This window comes from Tursiops truncatus, chromosome 4 (assembly GCF_011762595.2).
Source record: "Tursiops truncatus isolate mTurTru1 chromosome 4, mTurTru1.mat.Y, whole genome shotgun sequence".
In the NCBI taxonomy this organism is placed as follows: domain Eukaryota; kingdom Metazoa; phylum Chordata; class Mammalia; order Artiodactyla; family Delphinidae; genus Tursiops; species Tursiops truncatus.
The window spans coordinates 96318921-96346846 of record NC_047037.1 but is presented as its reverse complement, the minus strand read 5'-3'; the positions used below and the strand labels follow the sequence as shown (position 1 = coordinate 96346846).

At 40.4% G+C, this 27926-nt stretch overlaps 2 protein-coding genes and 1 non-coding gene across 5 annotated transcripts in view; 2 read left to right on the top strand and 1 right to left on the bottom strand.

Annotated features, from left to right (window-relative positions):
• TOMM70 (translocase of outer mitochondrial membrane 70) overlaps positions 1–4185 on the bottom strand; it is a 45114-nt gene extending 40929 nt beyond the window's left edge. Inside the window, exon 1 of the mRNA XM_019922733.3 lies at positions 3707–4185. Within this exon, the coding sequence (XP_019778292.1) occupies positions 3707–4033 (327 nt within the window). The 5' untranslated portion in view covers positions 4034–4185. The remainder of the gene's footprint in view (positions 1–3706) is intronic.
• A 93-nt stretch (positions 4186–4278) lies between these two features.
• LNP1 (leukemia NUP98 fusion partner 1) overlaps positions 4279–27926 on the top strand; it is a 37393-nt gene continuing 13745 nt past the window's right edge. The window contains exons 1-4 of one of the 3 annotated variants that reach the window (XR_004526428.2): positions 4285–5050; positions 9623–9726; positions 10081–10125; positions 10510–13361. Coding sequence is in view for 1 of the 3 variants with exons in the window: in XM_019922283.3 (XP_019777842.1) it covers positions 25844–25999 (156 nt within the window). In the remaining 2 variants the exon portion in view is untranslated. Of the gene's footprint in view, positions 9727–10080; positions 10126–10509; positions 13362–25804; positions 26000–27926 lie in introns of those variants that run through there. The other 2 variants (XR_012331545.1, XM_019922283.3) reach the window with 2 other exon arrangements.
• LOC117312257 (small nucleolar RNA SNORA31) lies at positions 13324–13454 on the top strand. Its single transcript, XR_004526515.1, has one exon. It is a non-coding gene; the product is annotated as a small nucleolar RNA SNORA31 (small nucleolar RNA).

Below are 27926 nucleotides of genomic sequence, written 5' to 3'. Positions count from 1 at the left end.
TCCAGTGAAGGTATGGAATATAAGAATGCCTATGACAGAACAATGAAGGTCACCAAAAGAGGCAGAGAAAAGAGCCTGGAAAGGAGACTGAGAGGAATCAGCAAAGAGAGGTATCAGGAAGTTTTAAAAAAAGCAAAGAAAATCAGGACAACACAGTGCCTCAGAAGCCAAAGGAAAAATTATGAAATTAAGAGAAGACAATGTGAAATATTGCAAAGCATCAAGTAAGATAAAGACTGAAAGGTGTTCTCTAGACTTAATTATATAAGAATGTCACTAGTGACCCTGATTTTAAAAAAAAAAAATTAGAAACAGATCATTGAGGGGGAAGAACTATTTCATTTCAACCATGACTGATAACAGCAGGTTACTCAGTTTTTGACCCCTTTATTAAAATGTTTAGGTACATCTCTCCCTTCCTATTCTAAAGGACTGACTTAGTGGTTCCTAAACATTTCCTGTTGGGATAACTCTTGTGTAACATTGAAAAAACTTGAACACTAGAATAACTGCTTTTTAAAATCATCAAATTAAAAACAATTGGATAAAACACTACTATAAAGTCAATAATAAATACATGCACATTAGAAAAAAAATCACAGGGACTTCCCTGGTGGTGCAGTGGTTAAGAATCTGCCTGCCAATTCAGGGGACATGGGTTTGAGCCCTAGTCTGGGAAGATCCCACATGTCGTGGAGCAATTAAGCCCATGTGCCACAACTACTGCGCTTGCACTCTAGAGCCCATGAGCCACAGCTACTGAGCCTGTGTGCCACAACTACTGAAGCCCAGGTGCCTAGAACCTGTGCTCCGCAAAAAGAGAAGCCACCGCAGTGAGAAGCCCGCACACCGCAACGAAGAGTGGCCCCCGCTTGCTGCAACTGAGAGCCCATGCGCAGCAACTAAGAACCAATGCAGCCAAAAATAAATAAATGTATTAGAATAAAAAAAATCACAGGTTGCTTGAAAAAAGAAATACCTAAGACATTTGTGCAACCAGATACCATGCTTGGTGTATATGTGGGCATGATGCTCCCCTGTGATAACTCTGGTCCAAAGACTGAGAAGTCCTGTGGATTAGATGACTGGCAAAGAACCTTGCCAACTTTGAAAAATCTGTAATTCTCAAGTTTTCAAAATAAATTACTAAAGCAAAATGGCACATCATGGTAGATTTTATAATCGCCCGAAGTAGAATATGATTTAATACTTTACCTCTATCTCACACACTATCAACTGTGATTAGATGCCTCTCTGGTGAAATCCTAAAATCCCCATTAATTAAACAAAAATATGAATTTTTGCTTTTGCTTTACAAGTATATGCTATCCTAGAAAAAAAAAAAATTTGATATAGCCTGCTTGCACGTGAATATCTCAAACCCAATAGACAGAAGCCCAGTTATTTTATAAGTTCATTTTTACATTAAGGCAAACATAAGCCAACAGACAATAACCACTGATTTTCCACTTTATTCACTGATATTGAACCCTGAACTGACAATATTTGTCCATTCCTTCATTGCCTTAAAAATTATAGCTATTGCTCAGGTGGAGAAAGAACAGTCAGAGCATCAGGATTCTGCCAGTTTTTCCATCAGTTCAAACAAATGCTTTCTTGTTTACAAAACCCACTGAGGTTGACAATTTAAAGGTGCTATTCAAATATAAAGCAATTTCTCCAACCACAGATAATAATAAATTACAATTTGTGGTCAGTTATATTTAGGTAGTCTAATAATAACTCTGAGAACTAGACTGAGAACTAGAACTAGAACTAGACAAAAAAGTCTTTCAGTATTTATTGGTCACCATCAGCTAAAATACAAATTTCCATTAAAAAAATGGCAAAGACATTCTTACTGTTGCTTTACTAAAGGATCATCTAGTAACCCAAAGCAAGACTACAGGTACCACCCCACAAATTCCACAAGGACAGTATATGCAAGTGTTCTGCTCAGCTTTATTTTGGGTCAAAAGGAATCATTTTAAAGCAGTTCAAGTTACAAAGAATTCAATGTTAAAGTCTAATTTTTAGTGGCAGTCAGGTTAATTTAAAAAAATGTTCTGATAAAACTACAATACACCATGAAATTTAAATATTATCAGTGTTGACCTAGACAATGCTGAAAAGCTGAAAATGGGATTTAAGGAAATCTAAAATCTGAAAGACAGTTTGCTGAATTCTATCAAATACCAAACAGGTGAGGTGGGGTAGTATTTGAAACTGCAATGAAATATCAAAACCTTGTCTCTTTTATAGAAATTATCTTTATTTTTGGTGATTATTATAGAACAGAGAACTTTTATGTATTTTTCATTCACCTACTATTCTTCTGTGATTAAAATAAGCAAATGAAATAGGAAATGACCAGAGAATTTCATAAATATGAAAACAACAAGACAAATGATGACTAATTCAAAGAATCACCTTGATTACCACTCTCATTAATAGCACTCAGAATCACCAATTTTTAGGGCTGGAAGAAATATAAGAGATCCAATATTTTAATTCTCTTATTCTACAGGGATGACACTAACATCGAAGAGATAAAATGACTTTCTCAAGGTAACCATGTTGGAGAGCCCAATATAAAGCACACTTCTCCTGGTTCTCACAATCCATGGGTTCTTCCAGCATACCTGTACTGCATGCATTTTCTTTTTAAAGCAGTATCTTACTCTCCCATTAGAAAGACTATTTGGCTCTCTCAGGGCCTAGCACAACGCCAGAGATATAGGATGCACTAAACTAAGGTAGTTTGCTTCCACATCAGAACTTCCTTTAAAGTTAATTTGACTATCTTAGTAAAAACATGTCTTCAGTCTGAATAATATAATGTGGAAATAACTTGCAAATGTATATAATTGGGAGTTTTTTGACCAAAGGTTACTGTGAACTCTGATTTACTCCGTAACCGCCACTGTACAATCTCAGACTCAGATAAAATCCTCCACCTCACGTCATCTCACCCCAGTATTGTTAAATGCAGCCAGGCCAATTCCCCCCACAGCTGTCAGATACCAGAAGGATTTAATAGTTCAACAAAGCCATACAAAGCAGTTAATTCACCAGAACTCCGACGCTTGGCTTAACCGTATGTCAGGCTTGGTCATGTAAATTTCCAGGTAAAATTTAAAAATGAATTTAAGATGCTTCTACCCCAAAAGTTTAAGAACTCATGCCCACAGATGAAATAAATGCCACTGAACACCATTTTACTCTTGTCAACCAACAGTCACTGTATTTACCTATCCCCAACCCTAAAATACTTCAAAAAAGGGGATTCGCTTGTTATTAAAAGATTATTACTAATTAAGTCCTAGGCCTTAGACATGACCAAGGCAATTCACATCACAACGTACCGATAGTTAAGGGAATTTGGCTTCCTTCATTAGTTAGTTAAATACAATCATCACATTTGCAAATGTCCCCGTACCCACAACGCTAAGGATAAATGCTGTGTCACTGAGAAGAAAAGCAAATATTTTTCTGAAACCAAAAGGAAGCTCTTAACGAATGTTGCTAACCTGTGCCCTCGGGCTACTCTATTCCCTATAAAGGCAGCCAGAACTGAGTTTCCCTAAACCCACGCGCTGCCTGTTGGCAGCTTCCGTCTGATGGGAAGCCCCCTGACGAGCACAACTCGTCAAGGAAAGGCTGCACCTGCCGGGTTCTACCTCCAGGGCTCGGGGCTGCTTCTCACCATTTCCAGGTGAGTACCGGGGCCCTCGGGGTGTCCGCTGCCCGGGGCCGGACTGGCCCTGCCCTCCGGGGTCTTCCGTTCACTGTTGCGCTTCAGGCCGCTGGCGTCGCCTCGGCCCCCGGTCTCCCGGCGCCGCCGCTGCCGGCTCCACAGGTACATGGCACCCGCGCCCAGCAGCAGGGGCGCCCCGACCGCCAGCGCCAGCTGCCATCGCGGCAGGCCCCCGGTGCCCGGGCCCGCAGTCGCACTGCCGCCGCCCACCCCACTCCCGGAGCCGGGAATAGCCGCTGCGACCACCGCCGCCTCCACAGGCTTAGAAGCGGCCATGACGAGGGTCCTCTGCCACCGCCTCCTTGCTGTTCACGGGCGCCACAGTCACCAGGCAGCGTGCGAAGAAAAACGGGAGGGAGGGAAGGACGGAAAGCACTGAGCGAACAAGCACGCTAGGCAGCAAGAGCGGACGACAGAAAAAGGCCAGAGGTCACCGGAAGCCCAAGGCATGCCGGGCCAGACCTGGCCGTCGTCTTTCCCTTCTCAACCAGGGAGGGAGGAGTGGGAAGGGAGGAGGAGTGGTGAATCACTTCCGGGTCAAGGTAAACTGGGCGTGTGGTGAAAGTCCCAGGCAGCCCTTTTTGTTTTCTTTCGTTCTGCTGCTGTTTGCGAGAGTAGCTTCTGGGATCTTGGGCCTCGGGTGGTAGCCGATGCCGTACCCTACGCCTTCAATAAAGAAGGGCAGAGGGCTCTCTGGTATAGCGAAGCGGAAGAGGGGCGCACATACTGCGGGTTTTTGGTGCTCGGGGGAGCAGAGGAAGAGGCTCTGTAACTGCGCTAAGAATGGGCGGGAGTAGCAGAAGAGTTCTGAAGATTATTGGCTGGCAGGAGTAGTGGGCGGGGCGTAGGCCGAGCTGCCTCGTTTATTGGTGGAATTTGGACCCCTGGTTTTCTCGTTACTGCCACGTTGACGCTACTTAGAGCCCGGCGGTGTTAGCTCCGTTGTCTGTACCCGTGTCCTCGGAAACCAACGGATTGGAAGGACTTTTAAAAATATGGGAGGAAAGAGCCAAAAGCTGAAGATAGCTCGCTGTATCACCGATCTTCTTAGCTCTACCATGGCCAGATTTTAGTTTGGACGAATTTGAGGTTATTGGGGGCAACAAAAGGTGGCACAAATCAGACTCGGTGGAAACGGGCAGATACAGGTTGGCTCCAGTTGAAACGGCTTGAACGGCGTCCCTGCGACTCACCGTCTGCGCCAATTACGAAAGCGATGACGCCTGTGTGTTGTTATGAGGTTCTCGAACTGAGTGGGTAGAAATGCGAAGACCTAGAGTTCCCACCTTTCTTGTACGTATTTGTGTCATACCGGATTCCGCTTGACACCTCGCTCCCTGGAGCATCCGCGGCCTCGCCAGTGCTCTGTTCCTCACACTGTCATGCCGTTTTGCACTAGATGTCTCAGCCCTCTTGCCACATCTCAAGTAGAAATGTCAATTCATAGCTTTTATGTATCTAATAGCTTTGTCAAATCCTTTCCTCATGTTCTGCACCACAGGCTCCGGATGCGCAGGCTCAGCGGCCATTGCTCACGGGCCCAGCCGCTCCGCGGCACGTGGTATCTTTCTGGACCGGAGCACGAACCCGTGTCCCCTGCATTGGCAGGCGGACTCTCAACCACTGCGCCACCAGGGAAGCCCTTAGAATTCTTGGTAGAAAATACTAAACAAGAAATTGTTTAGTATTTTCAAGAATAAAAGACAAGTATTAATAGAAAATCAGAATCCAGAACTATGGCTCCCCATTTCAGATATACTGATTTGCAGACCCTCATATTGAAAATTTACAAATAATGATTTTGCTTTTGGGTACAACAGGATTTTCAACATCACTATAGCGGTGCATAAAAATCGAGAAGAAATAATTTATTAAACGGCACTAAAATAGACTTAATGGCTTAATTAGAAAGCTTCAGCGTCATTGCTTTTCTCTTGCTTCATGTGGGTTCCTATGAGTAAATTGCTTTCGGGCTGTAGGGTTCCTTAGCAACAGGCTAAAAAGATGAGCTAAAAATAATAGCAATAGAATTGGTTTGATCAAATAGTGATTGTTGCAGGCAATGACTTCTCTCCCTTCCTGATTCCCAACCCCCAAAGGCAAATCTGCTGTTCTTAATGTAATTTTTCCCTTGCCTTTTCAGAACAGAGTCAGGATTTTTCTTTCTAAAAATTTCAATTTTTCTGCAGCCTCAGGGAATTGTAGAATGCTAGTAATTACAAACTACCGGTAGGAACTGAAACATATAAAGTTTTTAAAGAAACTTTATTTATTGGAAAAGGTAATAGATTGTTATTGTTAAAATTCAAAAGTTACTGTGAAAAGTCTCCTTAAAACCCTGTTCCCGAGCCACCCAGTTCCCTCCAAAGGCAATGTTAGAGTTCCTTGAAACATTTTGTTTAATTAGCAATTATTTATCTAAAGGGTTGGTTTTCTTTGGTTTTATTTTTAAGATTGGCATGTATATGAATTTGTCCTTGTTACTTTTATACTTCGTTAAACATCTAATTTCCATTCCCTAGTCTATTGATCTTTTTTCTCCCATTTTCTCCACCATTTTCTAATTGATTATAGTATAGAACTGAGTAAAAGTGTCACTACCTCTGTGACCTCACTGACCTGATGCATAAATTTCTAAGCTGTGAATACTGAAAACAGGTTATATTAAAGATTTAATTAGATGATATTTAAGGTCTTTTTAGTGTAATGTTTGTTACAAAACAGTAGACACTCAAGGCTTAGTTCTGTTTTTCTAAATTTTAAAGGCGAGAAGTAAAAAAATTGTCTCTTTTTTTTTAAGTTGAAGTTTTACATATGTGAACATAGATATTTTCTTGCTAGATTAATGGAAGTCAATAGAATAAGCTTTCTTCACTTTTCTGGTCTGTGTCTCAGGAGGCATTTGAATGAGGCTGAACATCTAATGGCCTAGGATGCAGAACACCTGAGTTCTTATTCTAGCTTTTATTACTACTAAGCTATGGGTGTGAATGGGCACCTGCTTTCTATATAATGTGACCAGTAGATTAGATGATTCCTAAAGCTTCTGGTAGCTTTAAAATTGTATGATTCTATCCCCTCAATTGTCATCGCTACATCAAAGCCTTTTTTGATTGGTAGAGTTAGTGGATAGCTGGTTGGTTGATTGGTAGCCAAGCCTTCCAGTGAGTCCACAAACATGCTTATCTTAGGCACATACATACACAGCTTGATTCTCTTTCAGTTCTTCCTTAGGTTTACATTCTTTCTCTTTTTCTTCACTGAAAAGTTACTTGAAAGAATTGTTTATACTTGTTACCTCTACCTATTTATCACCAATTTCATCCAAAATCTCTTATAATCTAGTTTCTAACTTTTTTACTAGTCTGAAACTGCTTTAAGAGTCACAAGTTATTGTTTGTTTTTAGCTTTCATATGCTTTTATTGGAGCACTTAATACCATGGGTCATTCTGTACTTGAATGGCTTTCAGGAGACTAAATTCTCCCCTTTCTTCTCCTCTGATGAATCTCTAGGTACATACTGTCCAATAGAACTTTCTGTGATGTTGGAAATGTTTTATAACTCTGATATTCAATATGGTAGACACTTGAAATATAGCTAGTACGACTAATTAAATTTTTCATTTTAATTTAAATTGATTTAAGTCCCTTCATGTGGCTAATGGCTACCATATTGGACAGTGCACCTCTAGATCTTCCTCAAGTAGGAGAATCCATAAAAATATATCCTCTTCTTTCTCTTCATTCTCTTCATTTGTAACCAAAGTACATCTCATTGTTTCAGGTACCATATCTCTGCAGATAATCTCTATCTTCACATCTCCTGGTATGACTTATCTTTTCACCTGTAGCCCTGTAATTTCCTACTGTTTATTGAGCAGCTTTGCCTGGATGCCTCATTTAAAAAATATATAACACATTGTCCTCCCTCCTCATTCTCTTCCTTTGTATAATCCTTTCTTCTCATAATACCACTATTACCTTGCTGGTTACCCATACTTGAAACCTTAGACCTTTTTGAACCTTTCTTTTTTCCAACTCTATCTACCCAAGTACAAGTAAATGTACCAATATACACATACATAAACACAAAATCAGCTGTGAAGTCTTGATGATTCTTTGTAATATCTTTTTAATATTTTTCTTCCTTTTCATGCCCCCTGCCACGTCCCAGTTCAAATATGTGAAAACACTTAAAAGCATGTCTGACACATAGTAGGTGCTCAATAAATAGTTTCTTCCCTTCTTTTCTCTCTTTTTTCCATTTCATTCATCTTTCCTGAATGCTGTATTAGCTTCCCCACCTGTAGTGCCTCTCTTCTATGTGTCACTTTGCACCTTGATACTAGATTATTCTTCCCAAAGCATAACTCCAATTTCATTCTTTTTTTCTTTCTTTCTTTATTTGGTTACGCCAGGTCTTTCTTTCTTTATTTGGTTACGCCAGTTGCGGCAGGCGGGCTCCTTAGTTGTGGCATGCGAACTCTTAGTTGAGGCATGCATGTGGGATCTAGTTTGCGGACCAGGGATCAAACCCAGGCCTTTCATTGGGAATGCAGAGTCTTATCCACTGTGCCACCAGAGTCCCTCCAATTTCATTTTTGAGCTCAAAGACTTTTAGACTCACTCTACTTCCTATAAATGTCTCTGCCTGCCCCCACATCCTTTCTTACACTTTGTCTTTTTCCTTGGTCCACATTCTTAGCAGTTATCAGTGTTTGAAATTATTTATTTATGTGACCCCACAATAGGACATAAGCTCCATGAGGATAGAAACTTTGTTCACTTTGTACTCCCAGAGCCTAGAAGGTATTCAGTATAATGGTTAATTTTATGTGTCAACTTGGCCACGAGGAACCCAGGTATTTGGTCAAACATTATTCTGGGTGTGTCTGTGAGGGTTGGTTGTTGTTTTTGTTTTGTTTTTTTGTTTGTATGTTTTTCTGATGAGATTAACATTCGAATCAATCCTACTGAGTGAAGCAGATTGCCTTCCCTAAAGTGAGTGGCCATAATCAGTTGAAGGCCTGAATAGAACAAAAAGATTGACCCTTCCTTGTGTAAGAGGGAACTTCAACTGTCTGACTACTTTGAGCTGGGACATTGATCTTTCCCTGCCTTTGGACTTGAACGGAAGCATTGGCTCTTTTCGGGTCTTGAGCTTGCCAGCTTTCACACTGGTATTTACACCATCAGGTCTCTTGGGTCTCTGGTTGTAGACTGCAGATCATGGGACTTCTCAGCCTCTATAATTGCATGAGTCTGTTCCTTTTATAAATTTCTATATAAATTTCTGGTTCTGTTTTTCTGGAGAACCCTAAGTAATACCAATACATTTTGGTACTAGGAATAGAGTACTGCTGTAACAAATACCAAAAAATGTGAATGTGGCTTTGGAGTTGTGTGATGGGTAGAGGCTGGAAGAATTTTGAAGCCCATGCTAGAAAAAGCCGAGATTGCTGTGAAGAAACTGTTGATAGGTATAAGGACATTAAAGATGATTCTGGTGAGGGCTCAGAAAGAAAAGAGGCAAGCAGGAGACAAAGCTTCCACCTTACAGAAATACATGAATAGTCATGAACAGAATGTTGGTAGAAATATGGATGATAAAGGCCATTCCAGTGACAACTCAGATGGAAATGAGGGAAAGGTTATTGGAAATTGGAGGAAAGAAATCCTCATAACAAAGTGTCAAAAAACTTGACTGAATTGTGTTGTACATGAATTTGGGGTGAGAAGGACATCAATTTGTGGGGGCTGGGGGCCTCATTCCCTGTACCAAAACTTGTGTTAGTCTACTAGGACTACTATAATCAAACACCATAGACTGGTTGGCTTAACTAACAGAAATTTATTTCTTACAGTTCTGTAAGGTGGGAAGTCCAAGATCAAGGTTCTGGACAGTTAGCTTTCTGGTGAGGGCTCTATTCCTGGCTTGCAGACGGCTGCCTTCTCACTGTGTCCTCAGGTGATTTTCTTTTTTTTTTTTTCCTCACCAGAGGGGAGAGAGAGCTGCAAGCTCTTTAGGGTCTCCTCTTATAAGGGCACTAATCCCAGTGGACCAGGGTCCTACCCTCATGACCTCATCAAAAATATTCAGTGTATAGCAGGCACACAATATAGTAGGCACTCAATAAAGATTTTTTAAAGTAAACTATATTAAAGGGTATCAAAGAAGGAAAAAGTGGCATTCAAGATTGAATAGGTAGATTGCACCTTAAAACAATATTGAGTGTCTGCTATATGCAGGCTTTCCTTTAAAAACCTAAAATACTTTTTCTGGAACTTTCTAAAGCATATCACTTTTCTACTTGTTTTATAGAATTACATTTGTCCTACCTCATCGACTGGACTATAAGCATCCCAGGTCAGGATCTATGTCTGATTTATCTTGTGTCTTCTACAGTGCCTGTTCTAATGCTGTATGTCAAAACAAGGGAATATGTTTTCTCTTTTTGTATTGGACTATACAGAAGTTTATATTTCTTTTTCACAGTTACCACATTGCCATAATTATTTGTTCTCATGTGTGCTCCCCATACTCAATTTTGAGCGTCTGAAGGGTAGGGACCATGTTCTAGTCATCTTTGTACTCCCACATCTATTACGGGGCTGGGCATATAATGGGTATTTGTTAACATTTATTTATCTACCCAACATGATACCCGAAATGTGGTCAATGCTGAATAAAGAGTTGATGAAGTATTTGACAGTTTCCTGACTACTGCTTTATCTCCATTCCTGTTGCCAGCATTAATGGTCTGGTGCCACCACTGCCATCCAATATCACTGGTATCAGCTGGGAAATCAACTCAGTTGCTGCTACTGCTGCCATCACCAGAAATAGTCTGCTTGCATCACCACCATCATCACAGCTACTTGTTCCCAGTACTAAGCATGCTGTAATCACTGCTACCATCTCCACCACTGCAGCTGCTTTCACCAGGACCTGCTTGGTTTGTCCTTCGTATTCCACTCATATATACAAGTATTTGTTTCTTCTGAGCCCTCATGCTGTTAATTTTTCTCCAGTCTTTCTCATAATGGTTTCTGCCTTATTCAGCTTCCATCAGAGCATCAGTTGAGTGGGTGGTACTACTTTGCTTCTCAGGGGGAATGGCACTTTAATGATTCAATCAAGTAGTTGCTCTTTTTGCTGTCAGAAGAAGCCTCTGTATTATCTTCAGGGAACAATCTACAATAACCCTAGATCCCTCTCCTTAGCTGTGACTGTTAGCTCATATGTATACTTTATGCACTCATTTGCCACCTTTCTGCCCACTCACACAGATTCATAAGATCTTTCCATCCTCATCAACTTAGTTCATTGCCACCCACAAGAATCTATGTCATTTGCAAATGTAGAAACATTGCTTTGAGCTTTAATTTATAAAGATATTGCATATAGTTTATACTAATTGTGCCCTGCACAAGGATGCTGGGAGAAGTGGGGACTGAGATTCAGCCTGCACTTTGTTCATCACAGTCTAGTGTTAGGCTGTGCCTGCCAGGAGAAAGGTATTCCATTTTCTGATTTGCATGAAGATGCTGGCCCATCACTAAGTGACCCTGGTCATGCAGACCTGATCTTTGCACTGGTCTAGCACTGAACCTGAGATCCTCTATGCTATGCTTGCCTATCTTTACCTTTTGTTGTTTTTCCTAACCAGTGGAAAATAGCCTCAACTCCAATAATGAGGAGGAGACTCAATTTTGTTAAATTTTGAAAAAATATAAAACCATAAAAAATAGTTTCTATACCTATCTTCCAGTTATCTATTGCTGCTTGGCAAACCGTCCCAAATGATAGTGGTTTAAAACAACTATTTTATTACATCTCACAATTTTGTTGCTGAGGAATTTGGGCAAGGCTTGATTGACTCTTTTCTTCTGCTGGTGTCAGCAGAGTTTACTCTCCTGGTGGATGGCTGGTCTGGTGGGTTCAGGCTTCACTCAGTGTCTTACACCTTGGTGAAGATAGCTTGGAGACTGGAATCATTTGAGACTATCAAGTGGAGCACCTTCTTGTGGCCTTTCCAGCATAGCAGTCAGGGTAGTCAGACTTACGTGACAGCTCAGGGTTCCCTGCTAGTGTGTCCTAGGAGTCCCAGGCAGAAGCTGCAAAGCTTTCCAAAATTTCACTTCTACCATGTTCTGTGGGTCAAACATGTTAGTAAGAACAGGACAGATTCATGGGGGAGTGAATTGGACTCCAACTCTCAATGGAAGAAGTAGCAAAGAGTTGCAATCAGTTTTAATCTACCATGATCTTCTACCAGGATGTAACCAAAGTTGTATTTTGCCATATTTACTTGTGATGCAATTAGAAAAACATTTTCATTATAGAACCTTGATAAAATAAACATCATATCTAAAAGTGAAATATTAGTAGTTTTCTTTTTGAAGTCAAGAACCAGTCAAGCTTTTCAGGTTTATTACATGTTACTGAAGTGTTAATAAGACAAAAAGGGAAATAAAAGGGCAGTGGAAACAAAGAAGTAACTTTTTATTATTTATAGACAATATGATTCCATAGAAAATCCAAGAAGATCTATAATCTAGTTCTAAAAAAATAGTTCAGCAACATTGTGGATAGAAGGATAACACGAATCTCAAATTGGTCCCTTGTGCTTTCTAAACTATTGGCTATTTTGTGATCCTCTTGTTCTTAGGTCTGATGGATGCCCTTTTATTTACTTCATTCTTCCTTCAGCATGGACAACTATATCAGGTCTTAGCTGTTGGTTGTGTGACCTCACACTTTCCACTTGGGGGTGGAGGACATCTTGTTGCCAATATTTGTTGCAGAGTTGTCCATGGGTGTTTTTTAAATTAATTAATTAATTAATTAATTAATTTTTGGGTGTGTTGCCTCTTCGTTTCTGTGCGAGGGCTTTCTCCAGTTGGCAGCGAGCGGGGGCTACTCTTCATCGCAGTGCGTGGACCTCTCACTGTTGCGGCCTCTCTTGTTGCGGAGCACAGGCTCCAGACGCACAGGCTCAGTAGTTGCGGCTCACGGGCCTAGTTGCTCCGCGGCATGTGGGATCTTCCCAGACCAGGGCTTGAACCCATGTCCCCTGCATTGGCAAGCAGATTCTCAACCACTGCGCCACCAGGGAAGCCCCATGGGTATTTTCATTTACAGTTGTGCTATTGGTTTTTATGTGGGGATTCAGAGAGATTGAAAAGCTATGCTATCTTCATTATTATCTTCCCAGAGTACTTGTGGTTCAATAGCATTTTGATCTAGTCGCTACCCATTTGTGTAACTCCCACTGTTTTATATATATATGCTTCATTAACGTTTTTCTTTTTAGTACGTTGAAGATTTCCCATTGTTTATTGATTCAAAATTTAATTTTTCCAATTTATTTTTCTAAATGTCATAAGTATTTTGTCACAATTCCCTTTAAATGTTTGGTGATCCACTCCTTTATTGTACATCGCAAAATTTTGCCCCTATTAGAAGTGAGACTCACAAGAGTCTAACTCCCCCAGCCCAGTTCTTCTCTGGAGCACTTCTCATGGGGAGGCTTATGGACTCAAGTTAAAAGAAAGTGCTGAGTTGCATCTATTTGACGGGCCTGGAGCAGTTCCTGTTTGCTAAGGTTTCCACTACAGATGCAAGAAAAAAGTGTCCTCACATTTTCCATGTGTCTGATTGTGGCAGCCCAGATTGAATGGGGGAATACAGGAAAAAAATTGCAACTCACAAATAAAAAAAAAGTACTGAGGCACTACCCTTAGACTCTGAAATTGCGCTGTGAAATTAATAACTGGGAGGAAGACTTTTCTGAAGTATAATACACTGATGAGCTGAACTGATAAAGTTTTTTACATAGTGGTAAATTTTAACAAACAGTGTGTTCAATCTGTTATAGAATAATAGGTGCTCAGGGATCAAAAAGACCTTGAGAGGTCGTACAATTAATAACACTCCTGGAGTCAGAGCTGCACAGGGTCCATCTCTGGTCCAGTTTCTGGCAGATGAGAATCAATGCTGTGTTTAAAGGTCTCTTGTGAAAGAGATGAGGTATTGTTTTATGAAAACCTATTACAGTATCTAAAAACTTTGACTCTGATGAAGCCTACCATTAGCCAGAATTCTGCAGAACTCAATGATGCTTAATGCCAAAGTAACTGGATATTTATACAACAAATATTCTAGTAGGCAAACCTCGAAAAACATACCTTATTTCCCTCACATATTTTTTACATCAACAGTGGTATATTTTTAAAATAGTTTTCATAATATAAGCTACATAGCTTTTTAGAATAAAAAATGATAATTATGTACCTTCACATACACGCTTTAGGACACTTGGTTAAGCAACAAGCAATCTGTGTCTTGATAATCACCTCAAAAGGCTTGCAAACTTCACAATGTAACTGGACAACCATCATGGAAATGGATGATTACATTAGGATATGTTGCCTGCAAAAGAACATTCTGACAGTCAAGACATTAAATAGAACATAGCACACAGTTTCAAGCACTGCTTTCTGGCAAGTGAAAACTGTCTAAAAACCACTGATGTATTTTGACTACAAAAAAAAAAAGAGAAAGAAAGGAAAAAAAAAGAGATGTAGCAGTGTAGTTCTTCTGTACATAGCATTTCTTTTCCAGAGTGAGACTGGCTTGGGCAAGCTTGAAAGCAGTGTGAGGAATAATTCTTCCCTTTAACTGTTAAGAAAAAATATGAACTAAAAAATACATTACTATAACATATAGGGGCTATGGAGGATGAAATAAAGGGAATGAAATGAAATAAAAGGAAATGAATGAAAGAGAGTGAAATAAAGGCAAAATCATCTATGCATTATTGCAGTCTTCTGGGGCAGCAGATGTGAAAGAGGGCACTGCAAAGCCACTTCATTTTTACACAGGCCAAGGATCATTGTCACTGATTACCTGGGCACCCTTGATGTCTGATCACTTTATGAGAACACACACCACTAGTTTCCTACCCTCTAAGAGAAGGTAATTCCTTTCATATTAAGTACCATAAGAAAATGGACAATCAAACTCTAGAAAACTGCAGCTATCTCAGCCACTTGACACTTTGCATAAACACTGTGGCTTGGCAAGGCAGAGCATTAGAGCAGGGTCAAAAGGGCAGCTCCCTTTGGTCCCATGCTCCTGACAGCATTTCCTCAAGGCAGGTGTCCAAGCCCCTGCCAGGGAAAGCTGGCGGCTGGGCTCCCAGGGTGTGGCATGGCCTCCTATCATGCCCTGACTTCCCAGACAGGATGGAAGAGCAGTTCTCCCCCAGCTGCCAAGACTTGACACATGCTGCTGCTCCTTTGCTGTGCTAGATTTGTTATAAGAACTTTAGGACACGCAAAGTGGAGAGCTATCTTTCTCTCACACTTTAAAAGAGATGGGCTTAACTAGGGAAAAAAATGGAGGTGGACTAGTTTTATATAATGTAGACCAAATTCTTTTTCTTTTGGTGGTAAATTTATATCTTGTTACTTTGGGAAAATTTTTGGCCCAAGGTTTGAAGAGTTCCCTTTCCTTCCTGCATTGGGGTCCCAGAGACCACCCCCAGGCTTGGTGGCTCACTAAAAGAACTCACAGGGCTCAACATGTACTCATAGCTAAGATTTATAACAGTGAAAAGATACAAAGCAAAATCAGCAAACAGAAAAAGCCCTTAGGTGAAGTCCAGAGGAAACCTGCCTCAAGCTTCCAAGAGTCCTTTCCTAGTGGAGTCACACATGACGTGCTTAATTCCTCCAGCAATGTTTTGTGACAACACGTGCCAAGTGTTTACCAGGGAGCCTCAGAACCCTAAGCTTTTATTTGATGCTGGTCATGTAGGCATGCTCTGCCTGGCAGGTACCAAAACTCCGGACTTTCAGAAGGAAAGCAGTTGTTCAGCATAAATCACCTTGGTTGTACAAGCAGTATAGGCCACTCTCATCAGTTAGGGAGTTTTTTAATCTTTCTTTTTTATTGAAGTACAGTTAATATTCAATGTTGTGTTAGTTTCTGGTGTACAGCAAAGTGATTCAGTTATAGATATATATATATATTTATTGAGGTATGGTTGAATTACAATGTTGGGTTATTTACTGCTGTACATACAGCAAAGTGACTCAGTTATATATATATATGTGTATATATATATATATTCTTTCCATTATGGTTTATTACAGGATACTGATTATATTTTCCTGTGCTTACAATAGGACCTTGTTGTTTATCCATTCTATATATATGTAATAGTTTGCATCTGCTACTCCCAAACTCCCAGTCCAACTGTCCCCTGCCCTCTCTCCCCCTTGGCAACCACAAGTCTGATCTCTATATCTGTGAGTCTGTTTCTGTTTTGTAGATAAGTTCATTTGTGTCATATTTTAGATTCCACGTGTAAGTGATATCATATGGTATTTGTCTTTCTCTTTCTGACTTACTTCACTTAGTATGATAATCTCTATGTCTATCTGTGTAGCTGCAAATGGCATAATTTTGTTCTTTTTTATGGCTGAGTAATATTCCATTGTATATATAAACCACATCTTCTTTAACCATTCAACTGTCGATGGACATTTAGGCCATTTCCGTGTCTTGGCTATTGTAAATAGTGCTGCTGTGAACATAGGGGCGCATGTATCCTTTTAAATTATAGTTTTGTCTGGATATATGCCCAGGAGTGGGATTGCTGGATCATATGGCAACTCTATTTTTAGTTTTTTGAGGAACTTCCATACTGTTTTGCATAGTGGCTGTGCCAATTAACATTCCCACCAACAGTGTAGGAGGGTTCCAGTTAGGGAAAGTTTTATATCACTACAGGGGACTGGTTACCAGCCAAGTTCCCAGATACCAGTTAAGGGCCAACCTTGCAAGGAGGCCTTTCTAAGGATAGGCAGTCTCAGCCTTCTGTGTTATCTCTTTTCTGCCGAGTCCACCTTCTTGGCCAAGGCATTTTTAGAGCAAAATTATTTTCAGTAGGACCCCATGCAGCAGGGTGAAAGTATCCTGTAATATTGACTTTTGTTATGCCCTCTAGGGGTCCTGGATTTAGCCAATTTAAACAAATCCCATTAAAAATAAAGGTGATTCTTAGAAAGCTAGGTGGCTTTCTCCTTAAGTTTTTGTATTAACCTTTTTTAACCTGGCCTGAGCCATCGATTCAAGCACAGCACAATCCTGACTGGTAAGTTGAAGCTGATCTGCGTGCCTTCCAGGACTGAGATGGTCCATGATAGTCAAGGTACACACAGAGAGTACCCTTGGAAACAAAAAGTGTGCAACTGTTAAGTCACCCCAACAAGGACACACATTAGTCAGGCAATACAGGTTAACGAGGCTTCCAGTGTGGCTTCCCACTGTGGATCCTTCTGCCTTAGGGCTCTCTGTCCAGTCCAAATAATTCAGTTGAGTACCTAGTTTTAGAAGGATTTCCAGAAGGCAGTCAGTTTCAGTCAGTTTTGCTTGTCTTTGACATCAGTTCATTTGCCTCATGAGTGGGGACAACATCTACAGGTGTTCTTCGTGGAAATTTAGGAGCTGGGGACATTCCCTGTTGTGTCACAGTCAGTGTTGTTAGGTGTGCTCATAGGCTCAGCAGTCAGTCTGAATTCAAGACCTTACAGCATCTTGGGAAGGCAGCATTGGCATTCAGGAGTGGTTCTTTTTTTTTTTTGGCCGTACTGTGCAACTTGCGGGATCTTAGCTTCCAGACCAGGGATTGAAACTGGGACCCTGGAAGTGAAAGCGCCGAGTCCTAACCACTGGACTGCCAGGGAATTCCCCCAGGAGCAGTTCTGAAAAACAGCAGTTATAAAAAACAGAAATCATTACTGTCCACCTTTCCCTGCATCTCCCAGGTGCTGGCTTTTTGTTTTTTCTGTGTTATTACAAAATCAGTGTGTCTCATACAGTAATCTTAACTTTACATTTTTTTCCCAATCATTTTTTATTCTCATCTAGACCTTTCAGCAGGAAGTGTTTGGTATAAAGAGAGTGTTGAGAATTTAGCTAAGCTACTCCATGCTGTTGCTGCCTCAGCATCTATTTTGTTTGGCCAAGCAGCCAGCAGTGACCTTAAACTGACACTAGTCCCCTCAGGCAAACCCATGCCCCAGATGGCAGCTCACAGAGTCACAAGGAAATGTAAGTTCCTGATATGACCTCCCCAACAGCCCTTGTGATCAACAATCTCCCCTGCTTCCCAGTGCCTTCCCCTATATGCTCCTTAGATAAGACCAATAAGACCTTTGTGGGATTTATCAGAACCCTGCTCTTTTGGTTTGAATTGACCAAATCAGGCCTTAGCCCGGGAACCACAAAGCACTCTACCCATAGACTCTAATAAAAACATGTTCCCCAGGTCCTGCTTCTCTCTGTCTGCACTCTGCCTTGACCTCCCCATGTGGTCCCTCAAAGCATGCCAGGTACTTCCTCCAGGACCTGTGAGTAATAAACTTCTCTATTTTAATTCCTCTTGTGATCTACTGTTGAACTGCAACTCACCATCTGATACTCTGCACTCCACTTAATAAGTATTAATTTAACAAATCCAAACAGAGGAATAGAAAAATTTACATAGAAAAACAATTTTAATAAACTTAGCCAGAAAGACACATCATGTTCAGGAACTGGTAGGACAAAATCCTGAATTTTCAAGAATTTTCATAATGTGTTTACATAACTCTGACGCCTGTCATCCTGATCATTTATTCAGTAAATAGCCCAGAAAAGACCAATCTCTGTCTGGGGACAGCTATGTTTAATAATCAAAATTCCTAACTAAGAAGAAATGTGAGTGAAGTAGAATCAGGTCATCAGTCCATTGTAAATTTCAAATAATCTTAAAATCCAAACACAAGTCAACAGCAGTGAGACATGCCTGGGAAGGGGATAAGAACCCTATCTGTTAGGAGTGGGTGCAGAGGTCCCCTCCCCGTAATGTGCTCTCTCCCAACTTGGAGCTTTCGACAGGAATCACAAGTTAGGTTTCTTGTGATTAATCATCTCAGATGCAATTAGTTCCTGCATTATACAGATCAAGCCACTAGAAGCTTGGTTTCATATGGTCCCGTCAGAGAACAAGCACTTTCCCATGGGCATCTGCAAGATACCTGTGTGGTCCAGTCAGCATCCATAATGTTTTTATAGTTTATGGCCCCATAAGGGGGGAGGGTCTTAAATCTACAATAGTCCCAGAGTCTGAGTTCTGTTCATTGAGCCTATGTCTGCTTTTAGAGGTCCATCACAATCCTTATGGACCAGCACAATCATTATAAGGTTTGATTCTACTGATAGGTCCAGGCAAATAGGATTTCTGAATTCAGGATTCCAAAAAGGACTTTTCTTCTTTAGCAGCGGCAAAGCCAAGAGACTACTGGGCCAGACAGTGAGGTTTCAAGTCCTTCTAAGCCCCTTTTATCTTGTCAGACTTAAAGTCCAAATTGACCCATTCAAAAATATGCACATTAGGCTGGAAAATCATCAGCCTCTAAGGGTTAGACATCTGCTTTTTTAAAAATATCTTTATTGGAGTATGATTGCTTTACATTGTTGTGTTAGTTTCTGCTGTACAACGAAGTGAATCAGCTATATGTATACATATATCCCCATCCCCTCCCTCTTGAGCCTCCCTCCCACCCTCCCTATCCCACCCCTCTAGGTGGTCACAAAGCACGGAGCTGATCTCCCTGTGCTATGTAGCTGCATCCCACTAGCTATCTATTTTGCATTTGGTAGTGTACGTATGTCAGTGCTACTCTCTCACTTCGTCCCAGCTTACCCTTCCCCCACTGTGTCCTCAAGTCCATTCTCTACATCTGCATCTTTATTCCTGCCCTGCCACTAGGTTCATCAGTACCGTTTTTTTAGATTCCATATATGTGAGTTAGCATACGGTATTTGTTTTTCTCTTTCTGACTTACTTCACTCTGTATGACAAACTCTAGTAGACATCTGATTTTATAAGAACTTATTAGCAAACTAAAACTTGCCTTTTAAAATGCAAAAGTTGATTTTCCTGTGGAGATTTTCTCTCCTTTTATGTTGTCTACCTTTTCCCATAGACTCCAACAGGCAAAAATCTTAGCAAAAATAATCAGATGTGAGATTTCGATACCCAAAGAGTTTAAATTTTAACGCATCCAGCAAAAGAGTTTACATTTTAACCCATTCCAGCAAAAAGCAAGGAATTTATGTTCTACTAACACCGTTTATTGGGCAGCTTTCCCTGACTGCGATAATCCCTCTAACATGTATGAAATTACAAGCATATAGTATTTTACATTTATTTTTATCATACATCCAGAAGCAATAGCCACAAAATAAAAAGCCATTTTTCTGAAAGTCTCTCTCTCTTTCTCTCTCTCTGTTTTTCATTGCAAGTTTACACAATCCCCTAGCAGTAAACTCAATGCTTTCAGAATTGACATTACAGCTGCTTAGAGATCCCAGCTGGAATGCAAGGGGCTGCTGTACCAGTGGATAAAATGTTGTTTTCCCCTTCTCCTTTATTTCTGATTTATCTAAAGTTTGTCTTGGCACTGACAGTCTTTTCCCCTCCCACCTGGAGGAGAGAACAAAACCCTAAGGCATCATCCAGGCTGCAATTGCAATTTTTAATCTCCTCACTTCAGCCACCATTGCCAAAAGCAGCCAGCACACTCAATGAGCCAATTCTTCTGGAGTTGGATGTATCATTTTAAAATTTCATAGGTAATCTCTACCTTTCATAGCAAACGTCATCTCTGCTGCCGTTTCATATCACAGATGACTAGGTAACCACTTGGCATTGAAAGTTTATCATTATGTCCCCTTCATCCTTTTTCTAAATACTGCTTTAGCCATATTTCAGTGAGTTGGGCTTGTTTTAGTGAATCCCATTTCTGATACCAACTGCCACCCCCAGTTTGGAGATTTGTTAGAAGAATCCACAGGACTCATCATATAGTTGTATTTGTGGATAAGGTTTATTACACAGGATACAAAGGATACAAAGCAAAATCAAAAAGGGAAAGGCATATTGGGTGAAGTCTGAAGGATACCAGGAATAAATTTCCAAAATTCCTTTTTCCAGGTAAATCTCATAGGATGTGCTTAATTCCACCAGCAATGAGTTGTGGCAACACGTGTGAAATGTTTTCTACATGTTCATTAAAGACTTAGTGCTCAGGGTTTTTCTGGGTACTGGTCATGTAGGTACCCTACTGTGAACTGAATATCTGTGGGCCTTCAAAGTTCATATGTTAAAGCCTAATCCCCAATGTGGTGGTATTTGGAGATGGGACCTTTGGAAGGTATATAGGTCATGAGGCTGGAGCTATCAGGAATGGGATTAGTGCCTGTGTGGTTAGTTTAAATGTCAATTTGACTAGCTATGCGGTGCCCAGATTAAACATTATTTCTGGGTGTATCTGTGAGGATGTATCTAGATAAGATTAACATTTGAATTGGTGGGCTCAATAAAGTAAATAGGCCAATGTGGGTGGGCATGATACAATCAGTTGAGGGCTGGAATAGAACAGAAGGCAAAAGAAGGAGAAATTCACCCTTTTTTCTTGTCTTACTGCTTGAGCTGGGCGATCTCATCTCATCTTTTCCTGCTCTTGGACTGGGACTTATCAATACATCACTGCTTTCCCTGGAGGCCTTAGGACTCAGACTGAATTACGCCACTGGCATTCTTGGGTCTCCAGCTAGCAGATGGCAGACGGTGGGGCTTCCCAGTCTCCATAACTGTATGAGCCAATTCCTCATAATAAATTCTCCATATATATATATATATATATATATATATATATATATATATACCTTCTTTTCCCGCACATTTTCCAATATCTAAATTGTTTCTTGTTTTTTTTTTTTTTTTTTTTTTTTGCGGTACACAGGCCTCTCACTGTTGTGACCTCTCCCGTTGTGGAGCACAGGCTCCGGACGCGCAGGCTCAGCGTCCATGGCTCACGGGCCCAGCCGCTCCACGGCATGTGGGATCTTCCCGGACCGGGGCACGAATCCGTGTCCCCTGCATCGGCAGGCGGACTCTCAACCACTGCGCCATCTGGGAAGCCCCCTAAATTGTTTCTGTGTATAAGGCATTAAGGGGAGGGCACAGAAGTCCAAGAAACTGATATTACTCAAAGAGGTTTTAAGATAAAGTCCTATTTCCTTTTCCCTGAAATACTTTGAAGTAATAATTAGATATTATCCGCTCTGGTTTCTCCATCCCCTGCCCACAGATTTATTTTTGTTTCAGAAACACACTTCAGAAAACACACTTCTGTCTTAGGAGGAATAGAAAAGAATAGGTCCATCCATAGTCAACTTTTGTGGACAGACCTGGTCCTGTTTCCCCAAGAAAAATTATTTGATTTCTTTCTTTAATAACAGAGACAACCAACAGTGATGACATAGAATTATGTGTTTTCTTTTCTCATCTGGGTCATTGAGAAGTCAGGCTTCTTCCATTCTTTAATAAAAATATTACAAAGTAACAAGCATGCGCCATGTTATTTAAAGCAAGAAATAAAAATGTTGCAAGCCATTTTGTGCTTTGGTTACTTTCCCTTAGTAACACAAGTTGTAGAATAGTGCTCTAGGTACATTGGTTACAGTTAAGCCAATTTTTACAGCTCAAGGAAGAATTTTTATATGGAAAATGTCCAAGAATGCCTCTATTTAAAAATGCAAGATTTAACTGGACAGCTACATGTAAAAGAATGAAATTAGAACACTACCTAACACCATACACAAAAATAAACTCCAAATGGATTAAAGACCTAAGTATAAGACCAGACACTATAAAACTCTTAGAGGAAAGCATAGGAAAAACACTTTTTGACATAAACCACAGCAAGATCTTTTTTGACCCACCTTCTAGAGTAATGGAAATAAAAACAAAAATAAATAAATGGGACCCAATTAAACTTAAAAGCTTTTGCACAGAAAAGGAAACCATAAACAAGACAAAAAGACAACCCTCAGAATGGGAGAAAATATTTGCAAATGAAACAATGGACAAAGGATTAATCTCCAAAATATACAAACAGCTAATGGAGCTCAATATCAAAAAAACAAGCAATTAAAATAAAAAATGGGTGGAAGACCTAAATAGACGTTTCACCAAGAAGACATACAGATGGCCAAGAGGCACATGAAAAGATGCTCAACATCACTAATTATTAGAGAAACGCAAATCAAAACTATAATGAGGTATCACCTCGCACTGGTCAGAATGGCCATTATCAAAAAATCTAGAAACAATAAATGCTGGAAAGGGTATGGTGAAAAGGGAACACTCCTGTGCTTTTGGTGGGAATGTAAATTGATACAGCCACTATGGAGAACAGTATGGAGGTTTCTTAAAAGACTAAAAATAGAACTACCATATGACCCAACAATCCCACTACTTGGCATATACCCGGAGAGAAAACCATAATTCAAAAAGAGACATTCACTACAATGTTCATTGCAGTACTATTTACACTAGCCAGGACATGGAACCAACCTAAATGTCCATCGACAGATGAATGGATAAAGAAGATGTGGCACATATATACAATGGCAAGTACTCAGCCATAAAAAGAAACAAAATTGAGTTATCTGTAGTGAGGTGGATGGAACTAGAGTCTATCATTCAGAGTGAAGTAAGTCAGAAAGAGAAAAACAAATACCGTATGCTAACACATATATATGGAATCTAAAAAAAAAAAAAAAAGGTACTGATGAACCTAATTGCAGGGCAGGAATAAAGACACAGGCTTAGAGAGTGGACTTGACACGGTGGTCAGGGGGAAGCTGGGGCAAAGTGAGAGTAGCATCGACATATATATACTAACAAATTTAAAATAGTTAGCTAATGGGAAGCAGCAGCATAGCACAGGGAGGTCAGCTCTGTGCTTTGTGACCACCTAGAGGGGTGGGATAGGGAGGGTGGGAAGGAGGCTCAAGAGGGAGGGGATGTAGGGATATATGTATGCATATGGCTGATTCACTTTGTTGTACAACAGAAACTAATTGTACTGTGAAGCAATTATAATCCAGTAAATATCTATTAAAAAAATAGAAAGAGTAGTATTCCAGAGTAGTGTTTCCCAAAATGTATTCCGCCACATATTAGCTCTAAGAGTTGACCTTTGAAAAATGGATCCCATGGTCAAATAAATCTAGGTAATGTAGCAGAGCTATTCCTCTCTCATAGAGTTTAACCATTAGTGCATTAAAGGCTCTGATAAGTACAGCTATAAAGAACTTGTTTTTTGGACAATTCATGGAACTGGTGTTTCCTTAACACACTTCAGGATACACTGCCTCTGGCAGAGGCTGTAATTGTCCCTTGTAACCATTCTCTTTTTCCTTTTAGTAAGAGAATCTCTGAATTGCAGTGAGGTACATAGCTTTCCAGGTAAACACTACATTTTCTAGCTTCTTTATAACCGGTTGCAGCTGTGTGAATGATTTTTTTGCCAGTAGAATGTGAGCAAAATTGATGTGAGCAAAACGGAGTGTTGCTCCTTTGAAAGGAAGTTGCTTGCCCTCTACTTTCTATCTTTCCCCATTCTTGCTGGCTGGAACGCTAAATTGCTGGTGACTCAGTTTTGACCATCTAGCCAGACAACACTGCAGGGGATGCCAAATGAAAAGATATAAGGAGTCTGGGTCCTGGATGTTTTTGAGGACTCGCTGTTTATATCTGAATTGTTTCATGGAAGATAAATAAAATTCATTTTGTTAGAAGCATTCAAAAAAAAAAAGCGAGATTTATCAAAAGTTTCTTGGAATACTGGCAGAATGGTGGAGAGAACCCGGACTTTGTTATACTCCTTGCTCAAATGTGGCTGTGAAGCTTAGTAGTAATTTCACCTTGCGGAAATGATGATCTATTTGAATCTCAAGTTCCTCATCAATAAAATATGACGAAAATATCCCAGACACAGGCTTGTTAATAATGAAAATAGCGTACGTAAAATACTTGACTCCATATCTGGTGCAAAGTAAGGGGATCAATAAATGTAATATTCTCCTTACCTTGGGGAAAAAAAAACACTAAAAGACAGGGACTCTAATGCTCATAGAAGCTTTATTTATAATAGTCCCAACTGTAAACAACCCAAGTGGTAGCCCGAAATGACCATCAATATTAGACTGAATTTTTAAAGGTTGGATAATCATACTATGCAATATTATACAGCATGGATAAATCTCACTAACATAATGTTAAGTGACACGAAATAATACATACTATATAATTCCATTGAAAGAAAGTTCAAAAACAGGCAAAATTAATCTACAGTGTCAGAGGTCAGAAGTCTTAGCCTTTTGGAGGGAGGTTAGGTTGGAAGGGGGAAAGAAGGAGACTGCTGGGGTACTGGAAAGAGTCTATGTCTTTACCTGCATAGTTGTGGTCATTAGAAGGGTATATGTACGTAAAAGTTCATCAAACTGTACACTTAAGATTTGTACATTGCACATGTACATTATTTACCTTTGTACATATAAAAATAATATATCAATCCCCCAAAAAATTCCTCCTGTTTCTTTTGTCCCAGGAGCTAGATTTTATATCAATATCGAATTTATTCATTAGGAGAATATCTGGCTCTAGATATGACACACCATAGCTGGCTATCTTGCAGGCTGAGTCAGTCCCTTGTAAGTGGCCCCATTTCAGAGCTGGCCTGGAGGTGACAGGCATATTATGAAGGTCGTGCTCCAACACCATTAACAGCTGGAGATGCCATCACATGCCATCAGCAGCAAAACACAGGGAAAACCAGGCAGTGGACTGTGCTTCCCACCCTTAGGCTGCGAGGCACAAGCCCCAGCAATGGAAGGATTAAAAAGCATCTCAATTTAAGAAGACAGGGAGAGGGGAGGGGAATGTGGGCTGCACAATTTATAAATAGACATTACCAGAGGCTGCCTGATGGTGAAGTGGTTGTTTAGTAAATCTTTCTCCTTTAAGGATTCCATTATCAGAGACCATTTGAAAACATCAGTTTCGTTTTGTCTTTTGAGGGAGATCCTGGGTTTCATCAAGTCAGCCCTGTTGGGTAATATTTCTCTCTGGCAGATTTAGGAACAGGCCTTCGATATTTTGAATCACCTTTACATGGAGCACAAAGATGATGACGATGATGATGTGTCTTTTGCCAAATGGATGAGCAGCTTCTGGGGTCACAGCTGGATAGAGGAGGATGAGAGAGGACTCCGGGACCGCCATGGATCACAGAACTCCAGTTACAGGAAAACCTCCCTGCCCTGCCGAGTGAGTTATTATGACGGAACCGGGGGAGAGCTAGACTAGGGGAAGGGGATTTCTCTTAGATCTTTTTGAGAGTCCTTTGGTATAAAGTTATCTTTGGTTGAAAGTGAGTACTTCCAAACCTTTTTTTATACTCACAAAAATCCCTTTTATCGTTTTGTCTTGTCCTCCAAGGGACCTGATTTTCATCTATTAAGTGATGATTCCTTCATTTTTAGCAACCTAAGACATATTTAACCGCTATTCAGAGCTCCTGATAAGCCTGGCATAATCCTATTGGGTGGTAATATAATTCAAGCCAAAGGAAAGAAACCTGATGTTATAGTCTGTGTAGGATTGTTGTGGATCACTGTTTGATTTCCAATAGTCTTTTTGAAATACTGAAAATAGCTCCACTATTTGGTGACATCTAAGGAATTGGGGATTCCACATAATAAATCACTACCTCTGATAAATCTGATACACTCTTTCTGCTGGTTCTCATTTGGTTTCCTGGTGGGAGACAAAGCCAACATTCTACCACCCTCAGCACTATTTTTCCATGGCTAGGCAGAGCACCCGGTGTCAGGGGAGCAGGAAAGCTCCCAAGAGGGGAGCAGGTGGGCCTGACCAGGTGTGGACTCAGCAGTGGGTACACATGTCACTTAGAATTCCAGCTACCAGAGAATATTTCTCCAACCCCCTGCTACTGCTAACTCCAGAACCAAATAAGTTTTGGGGTAATGTTATTTTATTTTTAGCTCCAGAGTTCCCAGAAGCATAATGCATGTGAAGTAATTAAAACTTGTAAGGCAATCTTTTACGCCCAATGATCATCAAGTTTTTTTTTTTTTTTTTGCGGTACGCGGGCCTCTCACTCTCGTGGCCTCTCCCGTTGCGGAGCACAGGCTCCGGACGCGCAGGCTCAGCGGCCATGGCTCATGGGCCCAGCCGCTCCGCGGCATGTGGGATCTTCCCGGACCGGGGCACGAACCCGTGTCCGCTGCATCGGCAGGCAGACTCTCAACCACTGCGCCACCAGGGAAGCCCAATCATCAAGTTTGAGGAATAAGACCTCTCTGAGACACAAATATTTGAAAATAGATCTCTTACCAAACGCGTAATCAGGGACAAAGGGCGCATTTCAACACCTCATTGAACTTCAGGTTCTTTAAGTAAAAAAGGAGAGAGGTTGCACTGGTTGATCTCCAAGAACCCTTCTAGCTCTCGCTTTCCATGATTCTGTTATAAAATAAACACCTGCTTATCACACTCTCATTTCAATCTCTTATGCCCACATTGAGTGAGGTATACATAATGTGTGAACCAGGAGTATGACTAGTGTTCAGCCAGACAGTGAGAACCAGGAAGAAACAAAGAGAAAAAATGAGATTCGCTATTGATCACAACAGCCCTTTGGAGCCGCAGAAACTATGAAATCAAAGAAAGAAACATGACTTATAAAATATAGTTTCTTGAATAAATTTTAATATCTGTTAGACTTTAAAAACTGGGATAATCTACCCTATTTCAAGAATCCACTTATAGGTTACAATATTGTTTGCCTTAAGCTCTTGGGGAATAGCAAAATTTATTTTGTATAACATTTCTAAATGGGGTCCATATATCTTTTCCTGCTCATACTGGCTTTGGACATTTGCCTGAATTAACCTGTTTAGATTCTCTGAGTTGACAATGAATTCCATAATTATCAGGCTAACATGCAGAAAGCATGTGTTTATCTAAGGAGACAAAGCATGGGATAAACATGACAACCTGACTGAGTTGAGAAAACACAGATCAGGGGACCTTGGGTGATGTGGGCAGAGTCCTAGAAAATGGGGGGTCTGATTCTTCATCTCTATTCACACAATGCCATGTATTTGTGAAGTGAATCTGTAGTTGGATACTTAAGTTTTCCTAACTCTAAGATGTGCTCAAATTTTTCGTA